We start from the raw sequence: 24,805 nt of genomic DNA on the forward strand, positions 1-24,805 counted from the left end.
CACAGAGAACAGACGACCGGGGTGGGCGGGGGAAGGGGAGAGAAATAAATAAAAAAATAAATCTTAAAAAAAAAAAAAAAAGATGTTCAATCTTACTAGCCATTAAGGGAATACCAATTAAACCCAAAATGAGATGCCACCTCAGACCTACAGGGATGGCGACTACTTTTAAAAAATGGAATATAAGTGTTGGAGAGGAGAAATGGAAACTCTTGTGTATTGTGGTTGGAAAGTAAAATGAAGCAGCCACTGTGGAAAGCAATATGGCATTTCCAAAAACATTAAATATAGAACCACCATTTGACCCAGCAGGTCTACTTCTAGGTACATGCCCAAAGTGAGTGAAAAGGGTCACAAACAGATGGCTATACATCAATATAGTTCGAAGCATTGTTCACAATAGCCAAGACCTGGAAAGTACCCAAATGTCCATCAACAGATGAATGGATAAACAGTATGCGGCACATATACACACAGTGGAATATTATTCTGTAATAAGAAAAAGAATGAAGTTATGAGGCATGCTGTAACATAGGAGGATATTTAAAATATTATGCTCAGGGAAACAAGACACAAGAAGACAAAAATTGTATGATAGCACATTTAGAGATGAAGAGAAGTAGCTATTTCCGAGAGGTGGAAAGCAGATTAGAGGCTAGTAGGGGAGGGGGAAAGCTGAGGAAAAGGGGAAGACAGAGTGTTTGTCAAAACACAATATATTATTTTAAAAAGCAGAATAATTTTTTGTTAAAAAAAGGCTATATTGGATATACTATCAGAGTTAAATAAAATAAGAAATACTTCTAGAGAGTGTTTCTCTCTGAACATTTTCCTATTAAAGATGTGGATGAGAAACCACTATAGTGTAATGGGGTTCAGTTACAGTACAACCAGAGCCTGTCAGTCAACAACTGCGACTGCCATATCCTTACCTTAAAAAAAAGCAAACAAAAATACTCCTGGATATATTAGCAACATCAACGCATGTGTCACTGGCCATGCCTAACTTCAAAGGGGGCAGGGAAGTGCAATGTTGCCATGAGCCCAAGGAGGGGAGGACTAGAGAACTCGTGGATTGTTTTAATTTTGGCACAGCCAAGTGCTATGTACTTGAAAGTACTTTTTAACCCCAAACAAATATGGAAGTTTCCACTCTTCCCCCAGCTGTGTTTGCATCACAATGGAAGCCCTAAACTCTAAACTGGAGGGAGCATTTATCTTATGTCAAAATATCTTGTCTATATCAATAAGCAAGTATCTCAACTGAAGTCAGTGTGCTGCTCACTAGCTGTTGCAGAGAGAATGAAATGTCACCTCATGCCAGTTCTCACTGATTGCTGATGGCTGCTGGGTGACTTGTGTAAAGGATTGGGTTTGGGATTCAAAGAGAAAGAAAACTGCAACTGGAAATGGGAAATGGAAGTAATTGTCAAGTCTTTATTTTAAAAAATTCTGTATTAACTACATAAAATATTTGAAAAATTCTGTTCTTTAAAAAATAACATTAATCCAAATAACAGAAAATTATAAATTGGCAAGTTTGAAACATATAAAGCAAACATGGAGATAATATCCTTCATATGTAAAAATATATTTTAAATAAATGAGAAAAAAAGTACAAATTCTCCAATAGAATAAGTGCAATAATTCTAGTTAGGCATGTAACAAAAGAAGAAATGGCTGACACACTGAAAATATTTGCCTCTAGTAATCAAATAAATCCAAATTAAAATAATATTCTGATAAATTGTGCCTTTCAAATTTTCCAAGGTTATTTTAATGGTGAAACTTGGTGTTGGCTGGGATGAAATGAAATGTGCAATCTTGCATAATGCTTGCTGGTAGAAGTGTAATTTATACAACCTATTTGTTAAGTGTTTGGCAGTATAAAGAGAACCAACCTTGGTTGAGATATTACCATATGTTAAGCATTGTGCTATGCACCTTACAGACACCTGATTGCTAACATTTATATAGTATTCACCACTGACCTGAGTGCTTTACATATCAATTAATCCATTTAATCCTCACAGCTACCCTATAAGTAAGCGGTTATATTTCATTCCCATTTTGCCTATAAGAAATCTAAAGCACAAAGAGATTAATTGATTTGCCCAAGTTTACACAGCCAAAAAGGGGCAGAAAAGGACATCATTACCCTTAATATTTCCATCTAAGGCAAATATTCTCCAACTACATAGGTTAAAACAGAAAATATCAAAGAGGATAAAAAACTTCCCCCAAAGTCATGGGGAAGGTATGTGGCAGACATTTTTTATTAAAGTCTGTTGTTAGACTTCAAAGTCCAAGACTGCATCATACTTTTAGAGCCTTTGACACAGTTGTTCCATTTCTGGAAATTTGTCTCATGATCACGTCAGGAGTTCCTCCAAAGATTTACCTACGATATTTTTAACATATTAATCATAGCAGCAAAAATTGGAAACCGAGAAATTGAGGGGCAAGTAAAACAAAATGAGATTGGGAGAAAGGAAATGAAAGGCAACTGAAGTATTGTGAGGACAATGACATGGTCTCCGGTTGCTCCGTGGGAGAGAATGATGTTGGGATGGGAACCCAGAAGAGCTGAGAAAAGGAAGAATATTGCCATAGTCCAGGTAAGAGATGGTCCTGGTTTGGCCCGGACAGCAGATAAGGGGAGGGATGGATGAGTTTAACGCATAGCTTAGAAAAATGGATCAACAAATGTGGATATGGGTTGAGAAGGAGAGATTGAAATGTCAAGAACTACTCTCAAGCTTGATTAATGGAATGGCTTAGAGGTGTCATTTACTGAAATTAGGAATGAAGGAGTACAGGAGTTCAGGTTTCCATATGGTAAATTTTGAGTTTGTGAGACATTCAATTGGAAATTGGAAATGTCAATGTACCCAAATGTCTTCGTAATACACATCCTTGAATTACGTCTGGGTGGGATACCAATTTAGCAGTCAGTAGAGTCTATGTGGGATTTGAGGCTCTGGCAATCAGTGAGGTTCCTGGAGAAAGATGCAGGGAAAAAGAAAGAAAAGAAGGCCCAGGTCTAAACCTCCAGGCTTCCTAAAATGTAGAATCAAGATTCAAATGAAGGAAGCAACAAAGGACACTGAGAAAATGGAGCCAGGAGCCAGGAAGAAAACAGGAAAAGTGTGGAGTCATAAAGGTGAAGAAATGTGTCAAGAAATAGACTGTGTAGAATGCCATGCAGTGAAGATGAGGATGGTAAAGTATTCTTTGGCTGTATCAACACTGAGGTTATTGGTGGTCTTAGAAGCAAGCCCATAAAGTGATGAAGTAGGGACAATATTCATAGATAGCTCTTGCTAGAAGCAAGGCTAGAAGCAGAGAGAGGGAGCAATAGCTGTAGGGGAATTTAGATTAAAAGGGATATCTTTGTTAATTGGATTGGGTTTGTTAGTATTTAACATGGGAGATAACAGAGTTTGAATGATCCTGGGAAGAATCCTCAGGGCAGTGGGTCTCAAATTTTAATGAGCATCAGAATCAGCTAAGGTCTTGTTTAAAAAACTCAGAGGTCTCAGCTCTAACCCTAGAGTTTCTGATTTAGCAGGTCTGGGGTGAGCCCAAGAATTGGCATGAATAAATACCCAGGAACTGCTGCTGAGCCGCTGAGGTAGAGAGACAGGGTGGCTGCAAATACGGGTGAGAGGAAGAGCAGCTCTCTCTGAAGAGGCAGGAAGACAGGAAGTGCTGAGGTCCAGAGCACTTGAGAAGAGTTTATTTTTGCTAGAATAAGCTCTGTCATAACAGGAAGGAAAAAAAGAAGGTAAAAAATAATAAAGAAAATAACGATGACAAATGCCTACTATATACCAGAAATGGTTCTTAGTGTTTTAGCATATATTGATTCATTTAACCCTAATCACAAACCCATCAGGCAGGAAAATGCAATTAACTGTGTCTATTTGGTAGTTAGAAAGTGACAGAATTCCTATATGGCAGATTCTGTTTTATCTATGGTGTCTAAAATGAACTTCTATATAAGGCAATATACTGAGGAGGATGAGGAGGGGAGGTTAGCGTTCGGGTCGGGTAGTTTGGAAAGATATGGAATATTGAATGTGGAGAACAGGAGAAGTTGGTTATAGAAATATGGGAAGATTGGTGTCATTACCAAGTACCTATTTGAAATGGGGATTCAAACATTTTAGGGTACAGCTTGATCTTTTTCCAGCCCATATGCAGCCTGGGCAAAAGCAAGTTGTGGACCAGGTTAGGTTTTTATCAGGCAGGTAAACTAGAGAGGAAAGGAAAGGAAGAAGTAAGAGTTTTGTCTTTAAAGCTTGATTGTGTAGATTCTAAGCAGGATAAAGAAGAGAGTAAAGTCTTGACTGATAGATGTGTTGGACTTATAACTGAGGCTCCTCTAATATCCACATGACTTTTCAAGCCACACATATTTTTCGGGTAGAGGAATTTTTTTCATTGATGCTTTTTACTTTTTTGGGTTGAAGGCTTAAATGTGACATCCCATTTATACGCGCTTTAACATTTCCGGAATCCAAAACAAGCTGTCTTTACTACACGTCACACGCACATCTCTGAGTGTGAGGCACAGAAGTGTGTGTGTTTGTGTATGAGTCTAGCCCACTCTAATCATTCTGCAAGGCATGCCAAACTGTGAGAAATTGATTCACTGATTTGCCCGTCAAACTGCTGCTGCCCTAATGCGCCTCCACCTTGAGATAATTAGGTTTAATCAGCAATTTTACAATCATAAATGGTGGTGTGAACTTGGGCTGGTCCCAAAGAGTAAATTTTGTGTGTTGAAATAGGGAATCTGGTCCTTTACGCATGCTTAGTATCCTGAAAAGCTGTCTATGGAGCACTAACTAGCTAGAGCCACTACGACCTAATTATCTGGGGATGGAGAGAGTGCCCACCTTGTGAGGAAGCTTTCCGTGAGTGTCCATGCGTACTACAGCATTATCCTTCTCATCTCAGGCAGATACAGGCTTTCACCACATGGATGTGGTGGTTATTTTTAAGCAAATATATATCTGTACTATTTGAAAAGTAAATGCTTGAACAACATTTCTATTGAAAAAAAAAAAATCACCTAAATCTCTCCTGCAGTAAGAAGTCTCTTTACCTGTAAGAGTGCTGGCATCGACAAACTCAGCACTGGCAGAGGGCGCGAGGGGTGGGCGGGGATCACCCTTCTCGTACGCTTTCAGGATATACTTCTCAATTACACCTCTAGCCACGACAGCCTTATCCCAGGTCACCTCAATGCTATAGCCGTTCATGCTGTGGACTCTTGAGGGAGTTGGCACACTTTGTGGAGCTGCGAAAGAATAAAATAGAAAATAGAGAAAACGGCAGTTCTGAGAAGACTATTGTCCCTATTCTTCACTTTTAATGGCCGTAGTAAATCAGACTCAACCATTAGCATAAATACAATTTATTAGAGTTGTAACTTTTCAGCATTGATTTAATATGACTGCACATCTTGAGCCATTCAGTTTAAGCTATATTTCAAAACCATCAAAACTCCATCGACATAACGTGCTTTCAAGTCTAGTCCAGGTTTTCCAAAAACATTTAATGTATCCGACATTTTTAAACATCACTCATAAAGAAGGAGGTGGATGGTAGGCAGATAACAAGTTCAAACAATATAATGATGTACCCCTTTGAAGCGAGATAATTAGACTGTTATGATACATAGCGGTTTGACACTTTTATATCTTTAATGTATTAGCTGAAAAATATCGCAAATGATTGTGTTGTACTTGAATGTCTGGTTCCATTTTCCAAATTCAACTGTTTTGCAAATTCATTTTAAAAAAGCAGAACTCTACCAGGTACAGATATGGGTTACTTTCCTAATTGCGTTTGGGGTATGTGTGGGGTAGTGGTGGGGATCTGGGAGCTGGTGCCCTTCAGATTATACCAAGTCTTTTTTCCGAGATGTTTCCTTCAGAGTATCTCAAAAACAATAATACAAAATGAGGAAGTTTAAAGGAACTCCAAAGCAGAGTTCCCTAGTTTTAAAAATCTACCACTTTTATCTGTTTATTAGAATATCGCTACAGTTCTGATCAGTAGCAACTTCATCACAGCTGACTGCCCTGGAGACACCGAGCAAAAGCCCAAGGAAGTCCATGGCAGGATGATGGATGAGAGACCTGCTCTAACTGCCCGTGGACTCCCGAGCCCTGTGGATGGCAGACCGCTCTGGTGTTCCCATATCAAATATCTTTCTGCTCTGACTCGACTGTTCAGACCAATAAAATAGGACAGCTTTAGGGAGAACAAAGTGAACATAAAGGACGAGAGGGAGCGCTGAGTTGGAGAACCACCGTCTGCGCAGTTAAGAAAGTGTGGCACCTATAGAAGACAACACAGGCCATGCAATCAAGCTGCACATAAGCAGACAATGGGAGGAATGTTGATTTTATTAGTTCTGAACGGTGGTACAGGGCAAAGTACAGTGCTGTCTAACAGATGGTCTTCTCATAAGGGACAGAGCAAAACTGACTCAAAAATAATTAAATAAGGTAATTATTCTCCAACCCTTGGGAGCATGTAGCTGCTCAGTGCTGTGGTCAGACTGTAAATATGAATTTATGGCATTAGACTTCGTGGTCAGATGATTGCTATAAATTCAGACCTCTATTTGCATACTTCCTCGGTGGTACTCAAAATGGTGACACTTGCGCTTGGTAAGGAAGGCACTTGCAAGACATCTATTTGCATTGCTGAATTGTTCTCAGAGCAGAGTTTAGACTATTTTTGTTAATCAAGTGAAGAAGTGTGAAATAGGGATCGAGACCATGCCAATAACAAATGAATATTTTGTATCAGAGCTCTTTTCTAGCTCTGAAGTTGAAATGGATTTTAAGAGATCATTCAGCTCATTGCCTTGCCTATAAATAGATGATAATTTAAATCATCCTGGAAAAATGTCAGGTTCTCCTCTTTTGGTAAATCTATAGGCAGAGCCTTGAAAATTGTTCTTAGAAGCCCATCTCAGTGTTTAATTATCTTTTAGTGTAAGAGGTATTTTCAAAGAATGCCTGGGCTGATAACCCACTGTTTTTAATGAGGATGAGAGAATATTTGGGCTAAAAAATACATCTTTAGATAAATTTAACTTGACAAGGATAAACTTTGTTCAAGAGACATAAGCATCAACAATCTGGAAGTGCATTTGACTTGCTGACAAATATTTGACCTTAAGTCATACAAGACCACTGATGCACAAAGCTTTTCACAATGAACACCTTCCTATAAAGGCACTATGTGAAAAGATTTTATGGTCACACTCAGAACTGCAATATATTTAATAAGTCAGTTTTCCAAGATTAGGCCTAAGGTATTCTATCTCCTAGTTGTTTCCCCTCTAACTAAAAAAAAAAAAATTAGACAGATCCACAACTTCCTCCCAGCTCTACCCTAGGAGAGTCATAGTAAGAGTCAAATACTAACACCATGGCACACGTCAGCTGTGATGTGATAAAAGACACATCTTCCAATCAGGGAGCAGATTTCAAATGTGACTCTCTGCAAGAAAGAGGTAAGAGAGAGCCACCTCTACCTAATGGTTATCCTGGCGTCAGCTTCTTGGGGTGTGTGCAGTCTCTGAAGGTTTCCTATCTTTAGACACTGTGGTAGTTATGAGCCTATTAAGTCCTTTAGACTGGGAAGTGGATGTGGCTCAAGTGACAGGGTCTCCACCTGCCATACGGGAGGACCCAGGTTCGATCCCTGAGGCCTCCTGGTAAAAAAGAAGAAGAGAAAGGGTGCCCGCGTGGTGAGCCAGCGCCCGCGTGGAGAGCCGAGTGCCCACACGGTGACCCGAGTGCCTGTATGGCAAGCTGAGTGCCCACACAGCAGGCCGAGTGCCCACACAGCAAAGCCAAGTGCCTGAGCAAGTGAGTCATGCATCAAGATGAGATGCAACAGAAGAGAGATGAAGGTGAAAGTCAAGGTGAAGCGCAGCAGAGACCAGGACCTGAGGTGACACAATTGACAGGGAACCTCTCTCCACATCAGAGGTCCGCAGGATCGAATCCTGGTGAATCCTAAAGGAAAAAGACGAGAAGAGAAGGTAAAAAGAGAAATAGATACAGAAGACCACACAGTGAATGGACATAGACAGCAAAAATAGCAGGGGAGAGGGGGGGAAGAAAAAAAATCAGCTTAAAAAAAAAGGGGCAGCCTTCTTTAAAAAAAAAAAGTCCTTTAGACAACCTGAGCCTTCCTTGTACATTCTAAGAGGAGAAAATCAAACCTGAGCAAATACTTATTAAATACTTGAGAAAGCAAACACACTGATCTACCATGCATTTTAGCCACTATCAGATACACTTCACACCAAGACATGCTCTGTCACATGAGGACAAAAATACAACTCCTTCAGGGCAATACTTTCCTATTCTGGACATGCCCAAACATGTATGCTCAAATACGTGCATACGTGTGCACCTACGTATCATAAGATAAAACGTATTTACCTGCTCCTGTTGTACGCCCCCGAGTCCAATCACTATATACAGAACCGCCTTCGTGTGAGGCTATCACTCGATACAGGTATTCTTAAATGGAAAGAATAAGTAGAAATATTAAAATGTTACTCATGTAGATGGTGGAGGGCTGGCAGGGAGGGAAACGGGGGTGAGCAGGAGACACGTGACATTAAATCTGGAGGCCTGCCGCATTACCTGTAAAAGGCTGGAGACCAGTCTCACGAACGTTCAGTTCTTTTCCCCGGTAAACCAGGATGGAGTCATTCCCCCTGCAGTTAACGGTGCTGGCAGTTGATAGGCATCCATCCAGATTGACTGTGACAGCACTGCTGGACACAGATGCCAAGTTAACGACAGCGCCCCGTGTAAATTTAACATCCTTTATGCAACCACCGAAACCTAGCAAAGAGTAAGGGATTAGTATCACATGAAGGGCTTGAGTCATTAATTACCAATCATTTTTGTCCTCTGCAGCACTACATTTTAATGGGGTGGGGGAGTGGGATTTAGATACAATTGCTAAACCTGCCAGTTGTGTTTGAGAAATCCTTTCTGCCTCCTGCTTTTTAATCCGACTAATTTGTTGCCAGGGAAGATCTGTTTTTCTCTTACTTCAAGAAACAAGATAAACAAATAATGATAATTCAAGTTTTGGTGCTGAAAAGCATCTATTTTGCCTCCTGAGGCCCATTCTGTATCTTCCCAAGAAATAAAATTTAGGTAATTACACATTGTGTTGGGGAAGTATCTACTATCCTTCAATTCTGCAAAATGAAGTAACCTTTATAAGTCAGTGCCAAAAATGAATATGTGAATCAAGATGATTGTTCAACAGGCTCATTGGGGAGAAACCCATTTTGAAGATTTTATGCAGGAAAGCAGGAGCAAGAACAGTTTCAAAGTAAACTAGAATTCTGAGAAATTGCCAAACATTGCAAATAATCACTTCAGAGATAGAGAACTTAGCCCCAGTTAAATAAACGTACAGAACAGCTCTCACTGTGCCCTCTCATTTTCACTGAGTTCCATAATATTCAATATACAAAGTGGTCACAAGGTTTGTGTTCACGTTAGCGGGACAGCATGGGGGGACCCGCACTCGGCTGTGGCACTAGCGGCACCATGAGGTTTCATAAGAACACATACTCCACACAGGTGACTTAAGAATGACAGCGCAGCGCAGTTCTGTTAGTGTTAGCAGAGAGTGCAGTTGAAGGGGATTTGGAGCCTTCACTTCTTCTTAGGAGAGAACCGCATGGCATCCAGTCTGCCAGGGAACAGCAGTTGCTTTGAAGTGCTTGCTATTTCGTGGAAACAGAGATCAGCTCAACGAGGTTTGACAGTACATTGCTTGGGAAACTGCAAGGAATTGTAATGGACGGGACAAACAGGACAGAGTTTTTGGGAGGGTGGCAGGGCACTCACACTTTTCCTGAACAAAGCACTGTCAAGTTTGAAAGGCCCCAAACACATGATTAGCTCTTTTCAGGATCAGGGCACATCAGCAGGAAATGGAAATAAAGCATAATGCAATGCTTAACAGTAAAATAAGTTAAAAGTAACAATGACCATATTGTTCTACTCAGCATTTATATGATGTCTTATTATGTCTTCTAACACATTAAGTTGCAGCCTATTTCCTTCTCAGTGTCTTTTGCTATTATTCACATTCCTTTAGGATCAATACTGCTGGTCTATCTTGAGTACACAATAGACACTCAATAAGTTTGGTGAATTGAATTGAAAGCAATGAAGCTCAATATAAAAGCATCTCCTTGAAAATTCAGAAGCTAAGAATTCTAATTTCTTTAACCAGACATAATTTTCTGATGGCACATAGCTGAGTTACCTAACTTCTCAGCAATCTAATTTCCCTACCAACAAAACGAGAACAGTAGAAGGGGATCAGTGGCAAATATGCAAGTACTGTTACAAGAAATGTGATGAAAATAAGCACATGAGATGGTTTTTTAAATTAGAAAAGACCAAAGAGATAGTCTTCCTTCATTTTGCAGATGAAGAAAAAGATCCGGAGAGTTATGAGAGCTGTAAATGTTAGCTTCCGTGGCAAGTGGTCCTCTGGCCTCAGACTTTAGAAAACAAAGGGACCTGAACTCTAGGGTTGCTTCCTGGTCGAGGTACCTTCAGCACAGCAGCCAGAGAGTGAGGTCAGATGAGGTTCGCACCATTCTGCCAACTCTCACCACCAGAAACACTCCCCAGCTGTCTTCGGATTTTGAATGGGGTTTGAGGACGAGAAAGGGCAGGTTTGGGGAAGAACGGCGATTCTTCTTTCCTTGCTCCCCTGCTTTTGTGAGAAGCAAGGTAGACCCACCCCCTCTCCCCACCAGGGCTCTCCGATTATTAAAAGGTTGCCCCAGAGTTCCAAGTCAACAAACTGGAAAAACAGTAGCCCTTTCTCTGGGAGTGGCAGTCCTTCGCCAGGGCACTTGGGTGGGCAGCAGTTTGGGTTTCAGCCCCAACTCTCTCTGTCTCAACTGGGAACTTTAGGCAGCACATAACCTGTTAAACCCAATGCCATAGCTCAGCCACTCCCAACAGAGCGCTCTGCGATATTCCCAAGTGATAGTTCTCGGGGGATAAATTCCTATGATCTGATGTAGAACCTCTTTAGTAACTAATGTTATTCAGCATTTCCAAAACAAGAGAAAAATTAATTTTACATTTAATTCAAATGAAGATTGCCATATTAATGGGTAAGAAAGAGAATCACACTAATATGACCATAAGTAGAGCCTCTGAAAAACAAGTACTAATTGAGATGCCTAAAAATGGAAGAGAGATTTTCAAGATTGTTGCTGGTGGGTTAAAAAAAATACTTTAAGTGAACATGATTCATTTTCACTGTAATTTGCTCCATGCATGCAGTACCTCTATATTGTGAATATTCCTTCAGGTCATTATATTAAACTTGCAAAATTACTGAAAGAGATCAGTGTTTATCAAAGCATCTGAATCAGAATCTTAGGGAGTGAGCTCATAAAATCTGCATTTTTAACAAGCTTTCCAGGTGGTTCACTACATCTTATTTAATACTATATTATTATTATTATTAATGTTACCGAGTTCTTTCTATGTTCCAAATACTATACTTCAGTATTTTATCAGTGGTTTGAGAACCAGTGATATGGATGATACTGAGGTAATAAAAATTTAGTACTATCCATAAATAAAATATCTTTCAGTATCATAGACTTAGTCATATTGTAGGTTATTTATCCTGCTTGAGTCTATGGTTATATTTTCAATGTCTCTCATTATCTTACAAGTCTCATTTTAGCCACATCTCTGAGACCTTCATAGAAATGGTTGTTGGCATACTTTGAAAGGCTTGATATGCAGTTTTATTTTCCAGAAGTAAACAGGATCAAATAATCTTTGCTCATACAAAGGGTTTTCAAGCTCTTGCTAACCTCAGAAGCCAGAAAACCTGGAGAAGCCCTTATTAGAATGTAATATTTTTAGCTGCTGCTACATCTTAAGTGCCTTGAAAATGTCATTACTGTCTTACACCCCAGTTATTCATTAACTCCTTACCAGTACCCTTCTAAAAGTCTCCTTAGAGCTTGCCATATATTTTCTATTCAAAGGCATTTAAATCTTTATGTACTTACCAAATAGGCAAAGAGTGCTTCATGGAAATTTTAACCATTCAAGATACTTAAATTTTGGAATTAGTAGAGAACATTTTCTACATGGGAGCATGCTTGGTCACATGCTAGAAGTTCCTGTGCTTGTCCTCACTTTATCGTGAAGGAACATGGGCCAATGTCCATAAAAGAGAGCACGTGAGTGTAATAAAGAGAGTGGACTTGACACCAGGCTGCCCGAGACAGAGTCCAGGGTGCCTGCTGCTCACTACCCAGGTAGCCCTGGATGAGTTTACTTCTTCTCTGGGCTTCAGTTTCCTCATCTGTAAAATGGTGATAAGGATAATAACACCAAACTCATAGGTTTGGTATGAAAAACTGACTCACTCATTCTTAGGAAAAGCTCTCAGAATCATACCTGGCACAGTTTGCACTGAGATTTTTTAGTCCTTTTTTTTTTAATTGACCATTTTACTGATTATTTTCAAATGTATATGAGTCAAATGCTTGCTTCAGTTATAAAGAAAGCATGTTGCCTTTTTCTGATGCTTATCAATAATCAAAAATACATGTTAATTACAGTATGTTATATATAGCATGCAGTGATGTGCTAGGGTATATTTGGAATTCAACTAAACCAACCCTTTCAGTTGTTTTTATCTCATGAAAGCCCTATTGAAAAAACTTGGAGATAATTAGCATTTATATTAGGGAAAAACTAATGAATTTACTTGCCATTTTTCCTAGTTGTACATACCAACCTAATTTATTTTTTATCCATAAATACATATAATCATCAGTATCCAAAAGAGCCGTGTTTTCAAGTAAAATATATAGGGAAATAAGTTTGTTTGCATATACTGTTTACATATTAATTATATTTGCTAAAGACATGGAATTAATATATTGATTCTAACTGTGCAAGATGGTACACTTTTAAGGGCAACAGGCAGAACTATTTGAAGTGTCCTATGATTTATTTAGGTCTTCAAATTTCTAAAAATAAAGAAGAAGGAGAAGTCAAGAGAGGGTGGGTATTGCTTTTAGCCATTATTCTTGCGATATTGGAACACAGAACTACCAAAACTTGATAGGACTAGGGTTGTACTGATTTGTGGGTATCTCCTGGTGAGTTACCTTGTTCCAAACTCAGGTGTTTATATGAATTCTGCACCTGCTGTGGGATTCCTCCAATATAGACTGGGGAGTTCACTGTGAGAGACTGGGCGCCGGATTCTGATGCACGCTCTATCAGCTCATTCATGCTTGCTGATAGGAGTGAACCTTCCTTTTGAATAACTACTTTATTCCACTCTCCATCGCAGTAGGACAGTCCGAGCCATAGATCCACTTGTGTAAAGGTAAGGCTGGTATTTAACCGGAAGCTCAATAGTCCACTCTTAAGCTCCATCTGTATTTCAAATTAGAAAAGAAAATAGGTATATACAAAGTTTGGGAGAGAACAAAAGGTCAATTTCTTGAAGAAAAGCAAGAAATTTCCTGAAAACACTCTGTAAAAAATTCCATTTTATGCTAAGCAGTACCAGAGTAACATATAATGAAGTGCTTTACGAGACTTTAATTGACTTGAAGAATGTTTTATCAAGTCGGAATCATACACAGTAATTCATACAATGTGATTTTTTTTTTTTTTTTTTTGCGCAACAGAATTAGAAGATTAAGCTGTAACATAAGTGACTGGATGACTGAATGGAACAATTTGTACTATAACTCTATTTTTATTTGAGTTTAGAAAATGAGAAAATACTACTTATATCAATTTAAATTGGGGGAAAATATGACAAGACAATAAGAAAATGAAATGTCAAGCTTGATTAAGCTTATTTTAACTAGTCGGTGAACTCAATTTCAAACTTGTAAGATATATTTTGATTCAATATTTCAGTTTTATTATTTTAAATTTCTTACTAACATATTTGCTTCTAACTGTATTCTTTTGGATTAATGTGCCATTTTCTAAAGTGAACGTATTTTACTCAAATTTTCAAGGTAAAGGAAATGCCTCCCTATGATTTCCTTCAAAATGTCACATGACAATTATTTTGCTTACCATGTTTTTATTTTGATACAAGTCAAATCAGCAACATAGGGTACTGGAAAATTTGAGATTCATTGTGTCAAATAAAATAAATGAGTAATGCCAGAGGGGGGAAATATTACTTTTTCTATGTAAACATAATCGTTGTGAAGTCCATCAAGTAAGCAGTCATTCATTCATTTACCCATTCATTCAAAAAATATCGAGTCTACTACTCTGTTCCATGCACCTGCAGCTCTAAAACAAACGCTGTTCCCAAGAATAACACCGTCTTACAGCAGTGGCAAACATAAGGGAGTGAAAATGAACCAAGACGGGTGGAGGTACAATGGGAGCAGAAAAAGTATATGCCTTTTGCTCCCTGGAAATTGAGAGAGGTTTGAAATAAGAGTTTGAGAGGTATGTAAGATCTGTGGAGGTCAAGCAGGGTGATTATCATGAAAAAGCACATGGACACTTGTGTGAGCAGATTAGGTTCAGGGCAAATTACTGAGTTAGGTAAATGAGAGCGTACATGTGACCAGGAGTGGGTGAGGGAGTGAATTGAGAAGAGTCATACCAGGAATGTAGAGACTGTAGTATTTTTATTTGTATTGAAAAAAAAAGCTCATCTTTCTCTTACAAGCTATGGCATGTCAAAATAGGGTAATGGAATAATCAGCCTTCATCTTAAGAAAATAAATCTCTTATTAGTTGAAGTAATTGCTAGAGAGCAAGTAGGCAATACTAGAACTAGATTTGCCTGACACCAAAGCACATGATCTTTCTATTATTGTCTTGCTCTAAATTTTACCCTCCTAGTCATTCAGTACAAACTGGAAATAAAAGCTAGACTGAAATTGAGGAAACCTGTTAGGAAATCAATGCAACTCTTATAGAAAAATAAAATCAGAGCCTAAGATCCTCATTTAATCCTTCTAAACAATGAAGATGATAGAGAAGTATCAAATTGATATTTTATTTATTTTTTATTTTTTAAAGATTTATTTATTTATTTCTCTCCCCCCTACCCCCACCCCCACCCCCACCCCCACCCCCACCCTGGTTGTCTGTTCTCTGTGTCTATTTGCTGCGTCTTGTTTCTTTGTCCGCTTCTGTTGTTGTCAGTGGCATGGGAATCTGTGTCTCTTTTTGTTGCGTCAGCTCTCCGTGTGTGCGGCGCCACTCCTGGGCAGGCTGCATTTTGTTTCGCGCTGGGCAGCTCTCCTTACAGGGCGCACGCCTTGTGCGTGGGGCTCCCCTACGCAGGGGACACCCCTGTGTGGCAGGGCACTCCTTGCGCGCATCAGCACTGCGCATGGGCCAGCTCCACACGGGTCAAGGAGGCCCGGGGTTTGAACTGCGGACCTCCCATGTGGTAGACGGACGCCCTAACCGCTGGGCCAAGTCCGTTTCCCCAAATTGATATTTTAAAAAGCAACTCATCAGTGTTAGTGAACAGTTGGATGAGGGAGATGAGTGAAGAAGAGATCAGGGTATCCATCATCTCTCTTGCTTGCTGAGCTAGGTGGATATGGAACGCATTACAGGGAATGGCTGGGTGTTTGGCAGGGTTGATATTGTGTTTATTATATGTCTTTTCTTTGGGGAATGAGCTCAATTTTGGACATAACGAGTTTGAAGTGCAAGTAATACATCCAGGAGAAACATTTCCAGAGTCAGTTGAACATAAAGACATCTAGATCTGGGAGGTTCCAGTAAAATGGAGAAAGCTGAAAATATAATAAATAAGAACATCTAATTAGTGTAAAAAGAATGAAAAGAGGAAAGAATAGGGTCTTGGGAAAGACCAAAGCTTTAGAGGAAAGATAGCATTAAATTAGTTCTTTAAGGTGACCAAGAAGGAACAGAAGCCAGAAGGATTTGATGAAAACCCAGAGAACTGGTGTTTTGGAATGTCAGCAAGGGAGAAAATTGTAAGAAAAAAAGGAATATGACACAAAAAGAAAAAAAAAAAACGACTTAAGCTTATCTATTAGATTAGAAAATGTGGGGGTCATTTGGAACTTTAGAAAATTGGAATGGTAGGGGCGGGGGCCATATATGCAATAGTTTTGGGGGTCGAATCGAGATAAGAAAATGGAAATAACTAGAATAATCACTTTTAATGTGCTTGACTGTGAAAAGAAGTAGAGGGAAGGGAGGGGTTCAAAGTTGACAGAAAAAAAAATTAAGAGGAATGAAACTCAACCATTTTGTGTGCTGAGGGAAAAGAGCCAATGTAAATAGAAGAGTTGAACTTCATAAAAGGGATAATTTGTCTAACAAGATTTTTCAGGTGAAGAATAGAAGAGAAATAGAGTAAAATTAGAATGATTAATTTTTTCTGTAAGCTTTGTAAAACTTGTATATCTCCTCCCCCAAACCCAAATCAAGAGAAAATTAAACTGGCCTTAGTTTAGATATAGTAAAGTTTGTAGATAGAAAGGTTACAAGTTGAGGAGATATGTTTGTTTTTATTATGAGAGTGAAAGACTATCTGAATAGTTTAAAGCCTTGGTGTTTTCCAGATTCTGAGATTCAACTTAATAATTCATTCACTTTCCATATCTAATCTGTCAGGAAATCCTGTAAATAATAAGTTTTGTTGAGAGAAGTTGGAGACCTCAAACTCAGAGTATCACCAGTCTTTGTGTGCATGTCATTTTCTCTATAGTATTCTGCAATCTGTCTGTTGAAACTGAAGAACTTCATGGTTAGACTGATCCAGGATTGTGGGGTTGAAGATGCACATTCAGGGCAGTGTCAAAAAAAAAAAAAAAAAAAGGGTGAAAAGCTGTATTATGGTGTCTAAGTTAGGGAATAAGGTGAATAGAAAAACGATCAATCACCAATGGTTTGAATGTCTTAATGAATTCAATGAAAGAAAAATGAGAGAATTAAAGAGCTGGGAGGAGATGAAGTTATGTTTTGAGATTTAAGATTTCATCTCTCCAGTTATTCTGAGTCCTTATATGTTCCAGCGGGTTGGCCATGTATGCTGAAGTTAGGAAGGCTTGATCTTGACAGGTAATTGGATATGAAGGACTACGATGTGAGCTCTTTGAAGGTCTGCTTCCCTCACAGATGTATTAGAAATACCTAAAAAAGAACCTGACACATAGTTGGCACTCAGTGGGCATTTATTTAACCTATTGTTTTTAAAATTTAGGTTATAGTTTACACAAAGTTAACATTATTATTTATTACTGTGAAAACGTATCACCTCTTCAGAGGCAATCAATGAAGGAGGAGCACGGAGGGCTGAAGGGTGGCATGGCAGAATGTATAAGCCTCCTAAGGAGGCATAAACGCCTCATGATAAGTATCTTGCATCCTCCATACAGTTCACATACATACAGATGATTTTAAAATGTTTGGTGAGGGTCACCACAACACGAATCCATTCTCATGTTCATTCACTCATTTTTTTCACAATATTTATTGAGTATCTAGTAAGTGCCATGTGTCAAGATAGTGCCAAGGATTCCACTCTAAAGAAGACAGCCTCCCTGTACACAGTGAGGTCAATTCCAGCGTGGAACGCCAAAAATAAACAAAAGGACAATGGATACCTCAAATAAGCAGAGGTTTTCAGAAATATTATGAAAGGATGAATTTCCATTTACGGAATCAGCAAAACTGACATGGTATAATCTAGGAATGGGCAAAATCATTGAATTTAAAATACCTTGGAATTCTAAAATCACCAAACATGTATTTTATTGCACATTTGTCAGGATATCAAGAATCTGAGGTGAAGATTTTCATAATTTTCTCTTGATTCTATGTCAGTTCTTAAAAAGAACTTCAGTAAAGTAAATATTTTAATGACAATTATTTTGGACAGTGATATCTGACTACATGGACAAAGACAAGTAAAAACTCCAAGCGGTTGCACTTGCCCATTGCATTTGGAGACATGTATAAAAGTGTTCAAAGCAAGCTTATTCACCAGGGCAAAAACCCAGAAACAACCAAAACATTATTAATAAGAGATGGGATAATATTACACAGGCACAAAAATATACAGCAAAATGGAAAATGCGAATGTCAACTGATAGAGTGTCCGTTTACCATATAGGAGGTCCAGGGTTCAAACTTAGGGCCCCCTGGCTTGTGTGGTGAGCTGGGCCATGCACAGTGCTGCCGCATGCAAGGAGTGCCGTGCCACACAGGGGCGTCCCCCATGTAGGGGAGCCCCACGCACAAGGAGCGTGCCTTGCTCAAAAAGCGCAGTCTACCCAGGAGTAGCACAGCACACACAGAGAGCTGATGCAGCAAGATGATGCAATAAAAAAGAGACATAGGGAAGCAGTTGTGGCTCAACTGATAGAGCGTCCACCTACCATATATGAGGTGCACGGTTTGGTACCCAGGGCCTCCTGATCTATGTGGTGAGCTGGCCCATGCTCAGTACTGCTGTGCGCAAGGAGTGCCGTGACACGCAGGGGTGCCCTCTGCGTAGGGGTGTCCCACGTGCAAGGAGTGCACCCTGCAAGGAGAGCCACCCCGCGTGAAAAAGCGCAGCCTGTCCAGGAGTGGTGCTGCACACACAGAGAGCTGACACAGCAAGATGATGCAGCACAAAAAGCGACACAGTTTCCCAGTGCTGCATGACAAGAATGCAAACAGACACAGAAGAACACACAACGAATGGACACAGAGAGCAGACAATGAGGGGGTAGGGGAGAGATAAATAAAATAAATCTTTAAAAAAAAGAGACACAGATTTCCAGTGCTGCCAAGAATGCAAGTAGACACAGAAGAACACACAGCGAGTGGACACAAGAGAGAAAACAATGAGAGGGGGAAGGGGAGAGAAATAAATAAAAAATAAATCTTAAAAAAAAAAAAAGCAATTCCCTAGAGACAGTATGAAATTTTTATAAAGTTCAAAAACACTAATTTTTAAGCATATATACATGGGTCCTAAAACTATAAAAACTGCAAGGGGGGTGATAAATACAAAATTCTGATTAGATATATCTTTGGAGGGAGAACTGAATTTGGAGAGGAGAGATCCCATAGGTGCAAGGTACTGATAATATTTTAATGTTTGGATTGAGTGATAGGCTCATGAGTGTCCATTGTATTATTACATTTTATAATATATATAAAATTATATTGTATATATCTTTTTAAAACTATTATATTAAGGGATAATAAAGGAAATAATATTTTTTATAGATTGGGAAACTAAGTTGGATTTTTTTAAGTCCTTATCTAGTTTGCTTTGTTAGAAATATAATTTTAGCAGTAATAATTGTAATTTTAAGACATCATTATGACCCTAACACATAAACTGTTTTGTAGGACTCTCAAACTAAAAATGACTTGCGAGAAAAATGAAAACAAAAGTGAATCTGTAAAGAAACTTCACATATAATCTCAAGACATTGCTTATATATATTTTTAAGTGGTCCTGACATTTTAAAATACATTTAATTAAATTAATTAACATACAGCAAGAAAATCAGGTCCATCTTTGTTGTAAACGAAAAGAAGCAATCCATTCAACTGGTCTGTTCTGAACTTAAAGGAAATCTCAAAGTCCATTCCACCATTAAATATATATGGATGAAGTTCCAGGAACCCTTTAAAGATGAGAAAATATACATTTATTACCATATAATAAAGCAATATCACCAACATTTTTAAGGGTGTTATAAGACTCTAAGATATAGATTGTTACTGAGTAAATCTCTCACAAAGGAGGATACAAACCAATATTAAGAATTTCTTGTCATTTTATAGAAGTGGCAGAAATGAACTTGACATACTTTTTAAAAGGAAGCAATTACTCTCTAAAACACAGATACAATTAAGGGCATTACTGGTTTATTTAAGTACAAACCACAAGCAGTTGTATTAGATAAGGGGACCTCAGAATAATGACACTAATGAGAAAAGAAAAGTGAAAACACAGATTATGATATTATTTAGCTTTTTGTTCCAAAGGCAATTTAAGCAACCTAGCAAATTAGTTACAAACATAGGAGGTGGAAGTGGACTTTTGATCTGAAGAACAAGACTTGTCCACCAAGCCTCCGTGTTCCCTTCCATCCCCTCACCTTGGGGACTTCCAAGGCAGAGACGGAGGGGAGGTAAGTGTGCCGTGGAGACCACGCCTCACCGTTTCGCTGTAGGCTTTGGAACAATGGCAGGGACCGTGGTTATCTCCGCCAGCTCTTCCTCCGTGGCCTTTTGAACCCATTACATAGCTGAAAATTGACTTTTAGGAAGATTGATCAGCTATATAATGGGAAAAATAGGTCACTGTGGATTCACCTAATAAACAAAATATCTTTCCAAGTTTAAAAATTCTTCCATACAAAACTGTATTCTTATTTCCAAACCACTGACTTACAAATGAACCTTTGTGAAACTAACGTATTAACCAAGAAATGCCACAGTGCACCTGATATCATACATGCGAACAGATGAGTCTCACAACTTATATTACATATTCAGACTTGGAGAATATTTTTCTTACATTATGGCATAATTAGGTATTTGTGTGGTGCGAGGTTCAAATGAGGTCAAGGTAATTAGACAGGGCCAATTAAATTATGCCAAAGAGGAATACACATACTAACCAAACACTGAAGTCTGTTTACAGGTGTTCCTTACCTGTCCCCAGGAACTGGGCTCCCTCTTTTAGTGAAGTGGGGCATCCCTCCCAGCTGTTATACACATTGACTTGTGCTTCAGAATTCTGCCACTCCAAAGGTTCCCAGAGAGCAGAGGGTTTGAAACTCTTCATAAAAGACACATCCTTGAGACAACCCACAAAACCTTTCTGGATTATTTCTGCAGGAATTGATAGATTTCAAGAAATGTGTATTTTTAAAGATTCTTTTCAAGTAATTAATTTTATGTGCCATTAACATACAAGAAATAGACAATAACTCTCATCACCTATTTACTGCAAACCATGTAACGGTTCCTATAAACACCACGCCCTCAGCTCTCATGACTGGTAGCAATTCTAATGTCTATCCCTGGTTCTGGCACATCATATCTGCAGAAACAGATGCTTATGTGATAACCTCGGCTTTACAGTATGAGCAAGAATATTGCCTTTTGAAGCTAATAGGGAAAGTTTATCTGCCACTAGCCTTAAAAATAAAAGTGCTTCAATGACTTTTAAAAAGTAAAGGATTTGAAGATGTTTCTATCAAATCCATAGTTTAGTTTACTTATCATTGTGAACCAGTCAGTTATTCAAGCGATTCAATAACTTGATTTCATTTTTAGGAATTATGTGTAATATTGAGCTGAAATCTGTTCCAGAGCAGGTAAATTTGAAGTTTGTGAATATAGCTGCTAGGTTGTTATTAAAAGGGTAAGGGAGAAAGAAAGTGAGCTAATGAGAGAGCAAGAAATAGTAGAGAAGGTGTCCTGGAGGGCAAGCAGCTGTGTAGCTGTTCAGGTCTCATTTCATAACCCAGTATTCAAAGATTGGCTCTCAGCTTTTGAGTTGATGACTTGGTACTAGGGAAATTATTTACCAGCAATCAAATTTTACAAGGTCAATTTCTATATACAATATCAAATTATTTATTTATAATGGGGATACGCTTTCTACAGAAAGGGTACTTGGTATCAGGGTATATGCTCCTTCTACTTTCTAGACAGAAGTCTGCTTGATGGGCAAAGAATTAGAACAAAGGCTCTTGCATGTGTGCATGTGTGAATGTTTTAGAGGGACTTCTCTACCAGTCTAAAGTAACTGAATGGAAACTGCCTCTACTCTAAAGACATTTTTTTTTTTTGGAGGTACTGGGGATTGAACCCAGGACTTCACGCATGGGAAGCAGGTGCTCAACCACTTGAGCTACATCCACTTCCCAAGACGTTTCTGATTAGGTAAGGCTATTCAGTCTCCAAAATGCACTGAAAATTTTATATTCCTTTTGATCTTCTTTATCTTCATTCCCAAGACCACCACCCTTGAATAAATTATAATTAACTGGGTCCTGGCCTACTTGTAATATTCATGTTGGCTATACCTTAACCTCCTGGAAAAGACTAAGGGGGCAGGCACCCTATTATCCTTGATGAAGACTTGAGAGACAGCCCTAGAATGGTTAGCAATAAAGTTGAAAGGTTAATTTCACTTATATTGTCTTTTTATTTATTTCAGCTTAGAGTGTGTTTTTGTTCTCTTGTCCTGAAAGTATGGGAAGTACTCTGTCCATACCTTTATTCTAGCATGTATGGCATTAGATTGGAAATATCTATTTTTATATCTGTGTCCTGCTTTGAGGCAAAGACCACATTTTATTCATCTGTGTATATCTAGGGACTAATATAGTGCCTGTCACACAGTCAGACTCAAATAGGAGTACTGTTCATCCTATATAATCATATATAAAATTGTAAATCAGTTTCATAGTTTCCATTTCTACATTGTCTTATATTCAATTTAAAAATCTTAAAAAGTCTACCCATAAGTCCTAATATATTCAACTTTGAATTAAATTAGTATAATGTGATCCAGCAAAAGTCTAGCAAATCCTTTTTATACACTAAGAACTGGGCACTACCAATATAGACACAGATAATAAAAGGTACTTTTAGCAAGAAGAGTTCTAAAGGAAAAATTTGAACATATGGATATAGGAACTATGGCTTGGGATAGAAAATAATACTCTTATTCATACTTTAAGATAATGCAAATGGACTCTTTTCTAAATTTTGGTGACAGCACATAATTCTATACTTTTACTAGACTTACCAGGCTCCTTCCTAAGGATGGAGTAACCAGGTGGCAGCCCTCCTACAAAGACTCCTGTGTTATTGCCGATGATAGTACTACCATTCAGAGCGTCGGAGGAACCTACAAAAAAGGAGATGAGAATTCCCTCTTCAGTGGGCTCATCTATTTCTATGATAAAACCCTTCCCTGGGCTTTTGGGATATTACTCTCTTTTGGATTTCCTCTTCCCTCATTGGTCGTTCCTGATTACTTTTCTTCTCTGGTTCTTCCTCATGGCCCCAATATCATGTAATGATGCAGACTTCCTGCCTTCTCAGCCCTCTCCGCTGCTCTATCTACAGGATGCCCTAAGTGCTCTAGAGAGCTGAAGAGACAGCAGGCACCCAGGCAAACTACCAGGCAAAGACCCTGACTTTGCTTTAGAACAACACAAATCCCCTGTTAGGGTTCCTCTCTAGGCTCCTTGCTTGTGGAAAGAGAGTGCTGTTTTTTAAACCAGAGCCCAAAGCATTCTCATTAGCTCTACTTGTATCTGGCCCCTTGGCTTTAAATATCGTCCTTAGCAGACAATTCTCAATTTGCATATCCTAGAACTCAGTTTGTATTCCTGAACTCAGACTTGTATTTCCAGCAGGCTGTTTGATATCTCCACTTGGCTATCTCACAGATAGCTAAGACTTGCCATGTGCAAAACTGAATTCTGAATTTCTCTCTCCAAATCTGCTTCTCCCACAGTCTGCCCGTCCTTAGTTAATGGCAGCTTTCAGACCCCAAACCACACAGTCATGCTCTACATCAGGGGTCTGCAAATTCTTTATGTAAAGGGCTAAATAGTAAATATTTGGCTTTCCAGGCCATATTGGATGTCAAGCAGCAATAAATGCTATGCAAATGAATGGGCTCAGTTGTGCTCCTATAAAACTTCGGTAGTTTGCAACTTCTATTCTACTTAAATCTCACCGTTAAAACCTGTTAATTCTACCTTCACAATATATCCAGAATCGATCACTACATCCACAATTATCTTCCTGATTCAAGCCACTATCATTTCTTGCCTGAATGATTGACGAATTATTGCAAAATTCTATAAAATGGCCTCCGTGCTGCCAGCTTTCTTTCCCTTAAAATGTATTCTCAATAGAGCAGCCAGAGTGATCCTTTTAAAAAAAAGGAATTCTCTCATGACTTCCAGTTTTCAAATAAAGGTACACAAGGTCCTACATAATGTGGCCCCAATGGCCTCTGGGATCACATATCCTCATTAGCCCCTTCACTCCTTCTACCCCACACTGGCTCCTTGTTGGTGCTTGACCCTAACTCACCACAAGGCCTGACATCCTCTGTTCTCTTCCCCTGAAATGCGCTTCTCCTGGGTGTTTGCATGGTTTTCTCCTTCATTCCCTCCGAGTTGCTGTTTAAATACCACTTTACCAGAGAGGCCTTCCCTAATAATCCTATATAAAATTGTAACTATCCCCCCAATGCATATACCCCTTTTTATTGTTCTCAGAATTTAATACCACATGATGCTTGCTTAATATTTATTAATTCTGTCTTTTCCTCACACCTCCACTAAAATATAAGTCCCACACAAGGTTCTGTTTGTTCTTTGTATCTAGAGTGCCGAGATTGACAGTGACATATAACAAGTGCTCATTAAAATTACATATTTCCTAAATGAATTAATAAATGCATGTCTCCACAATCAAGTACTTTAACTGCTCTGTAACTACTACATGAAGATGGTAGATAGGGTAGACTGGAAAAAATGCTGGACTTAGAATTGCAAAAGCAGGATATGTGGTCCAAGAATGCTAGTTACCAGCTGTGTAAACTGGGAGAACTTATTTACCTTCTCTGAGCCTTGGTTTCCTCATCTCTAAAATGAAGATTGTAACTGCTTTACTCTATTTCATTTGCCTTCTGAAGATCAAAA

The 24,805-nt window shown here is 38.8% G+C and overlaps 1 protein-coding gene across 1 annotated transcript in view; it reads right to left on the reverse strand.

Moving 5' to 3' along the window:
* The window catches only part of USH2A (usherin), an 838,570-nt gene that overhangs the window by 439,891 nt on the left and 373,874 nt on the right, over positions 1-24,805 (reverse strand). Inside the window, exons 23-29 of the mRNA XM_058275221.2 lie at positions 22,888-22,989; positions 20,778-20,957; positions 19,611-19,741; positions 13,244-13,517; positions 8,691-8,894; positions 8,484-8,564; positions 5,114-5,308 (exon numbers count right to left, since the gene is read on the reverse strand). Of these exons, the coding sequence (XP_058131204.1) occupies positions 5,114-5,308; positions 8,484-8,564; positions 8,691-8,894; positions 13,244-13,517; positions 19,611-19,741; positions 20,778-20,957; positions 22,888-22,989 (1,167 nt within the window). The remainder of the gene's footprint in view (positions 1-5,113; positions 5,309-8,483; positions 8,565-8,690; positions 8,895-13,243; positions 13,518-19,610; positions 19,742-20,777; positions 20,958-22,887; positions 22,990-24,805) is intronic.

The sequence above is a fragment of the Dasypus novemcinctus genome, chromosome 13 (genome assembly GCF_030445035.2).
Source record: "Dasypus novemcinctus isolate mDasNov1 chromosome 13, mDasNov1.1.hap2, whole genome shotgun sequence".
Classification (NCBI taxonomy): domain Eukaryota; kingdom Metazoa; phylum Chordata; class Mammalia; order Cingulata; family Dasypodidae; genus Dasypus; species Dasypus novemcinctus.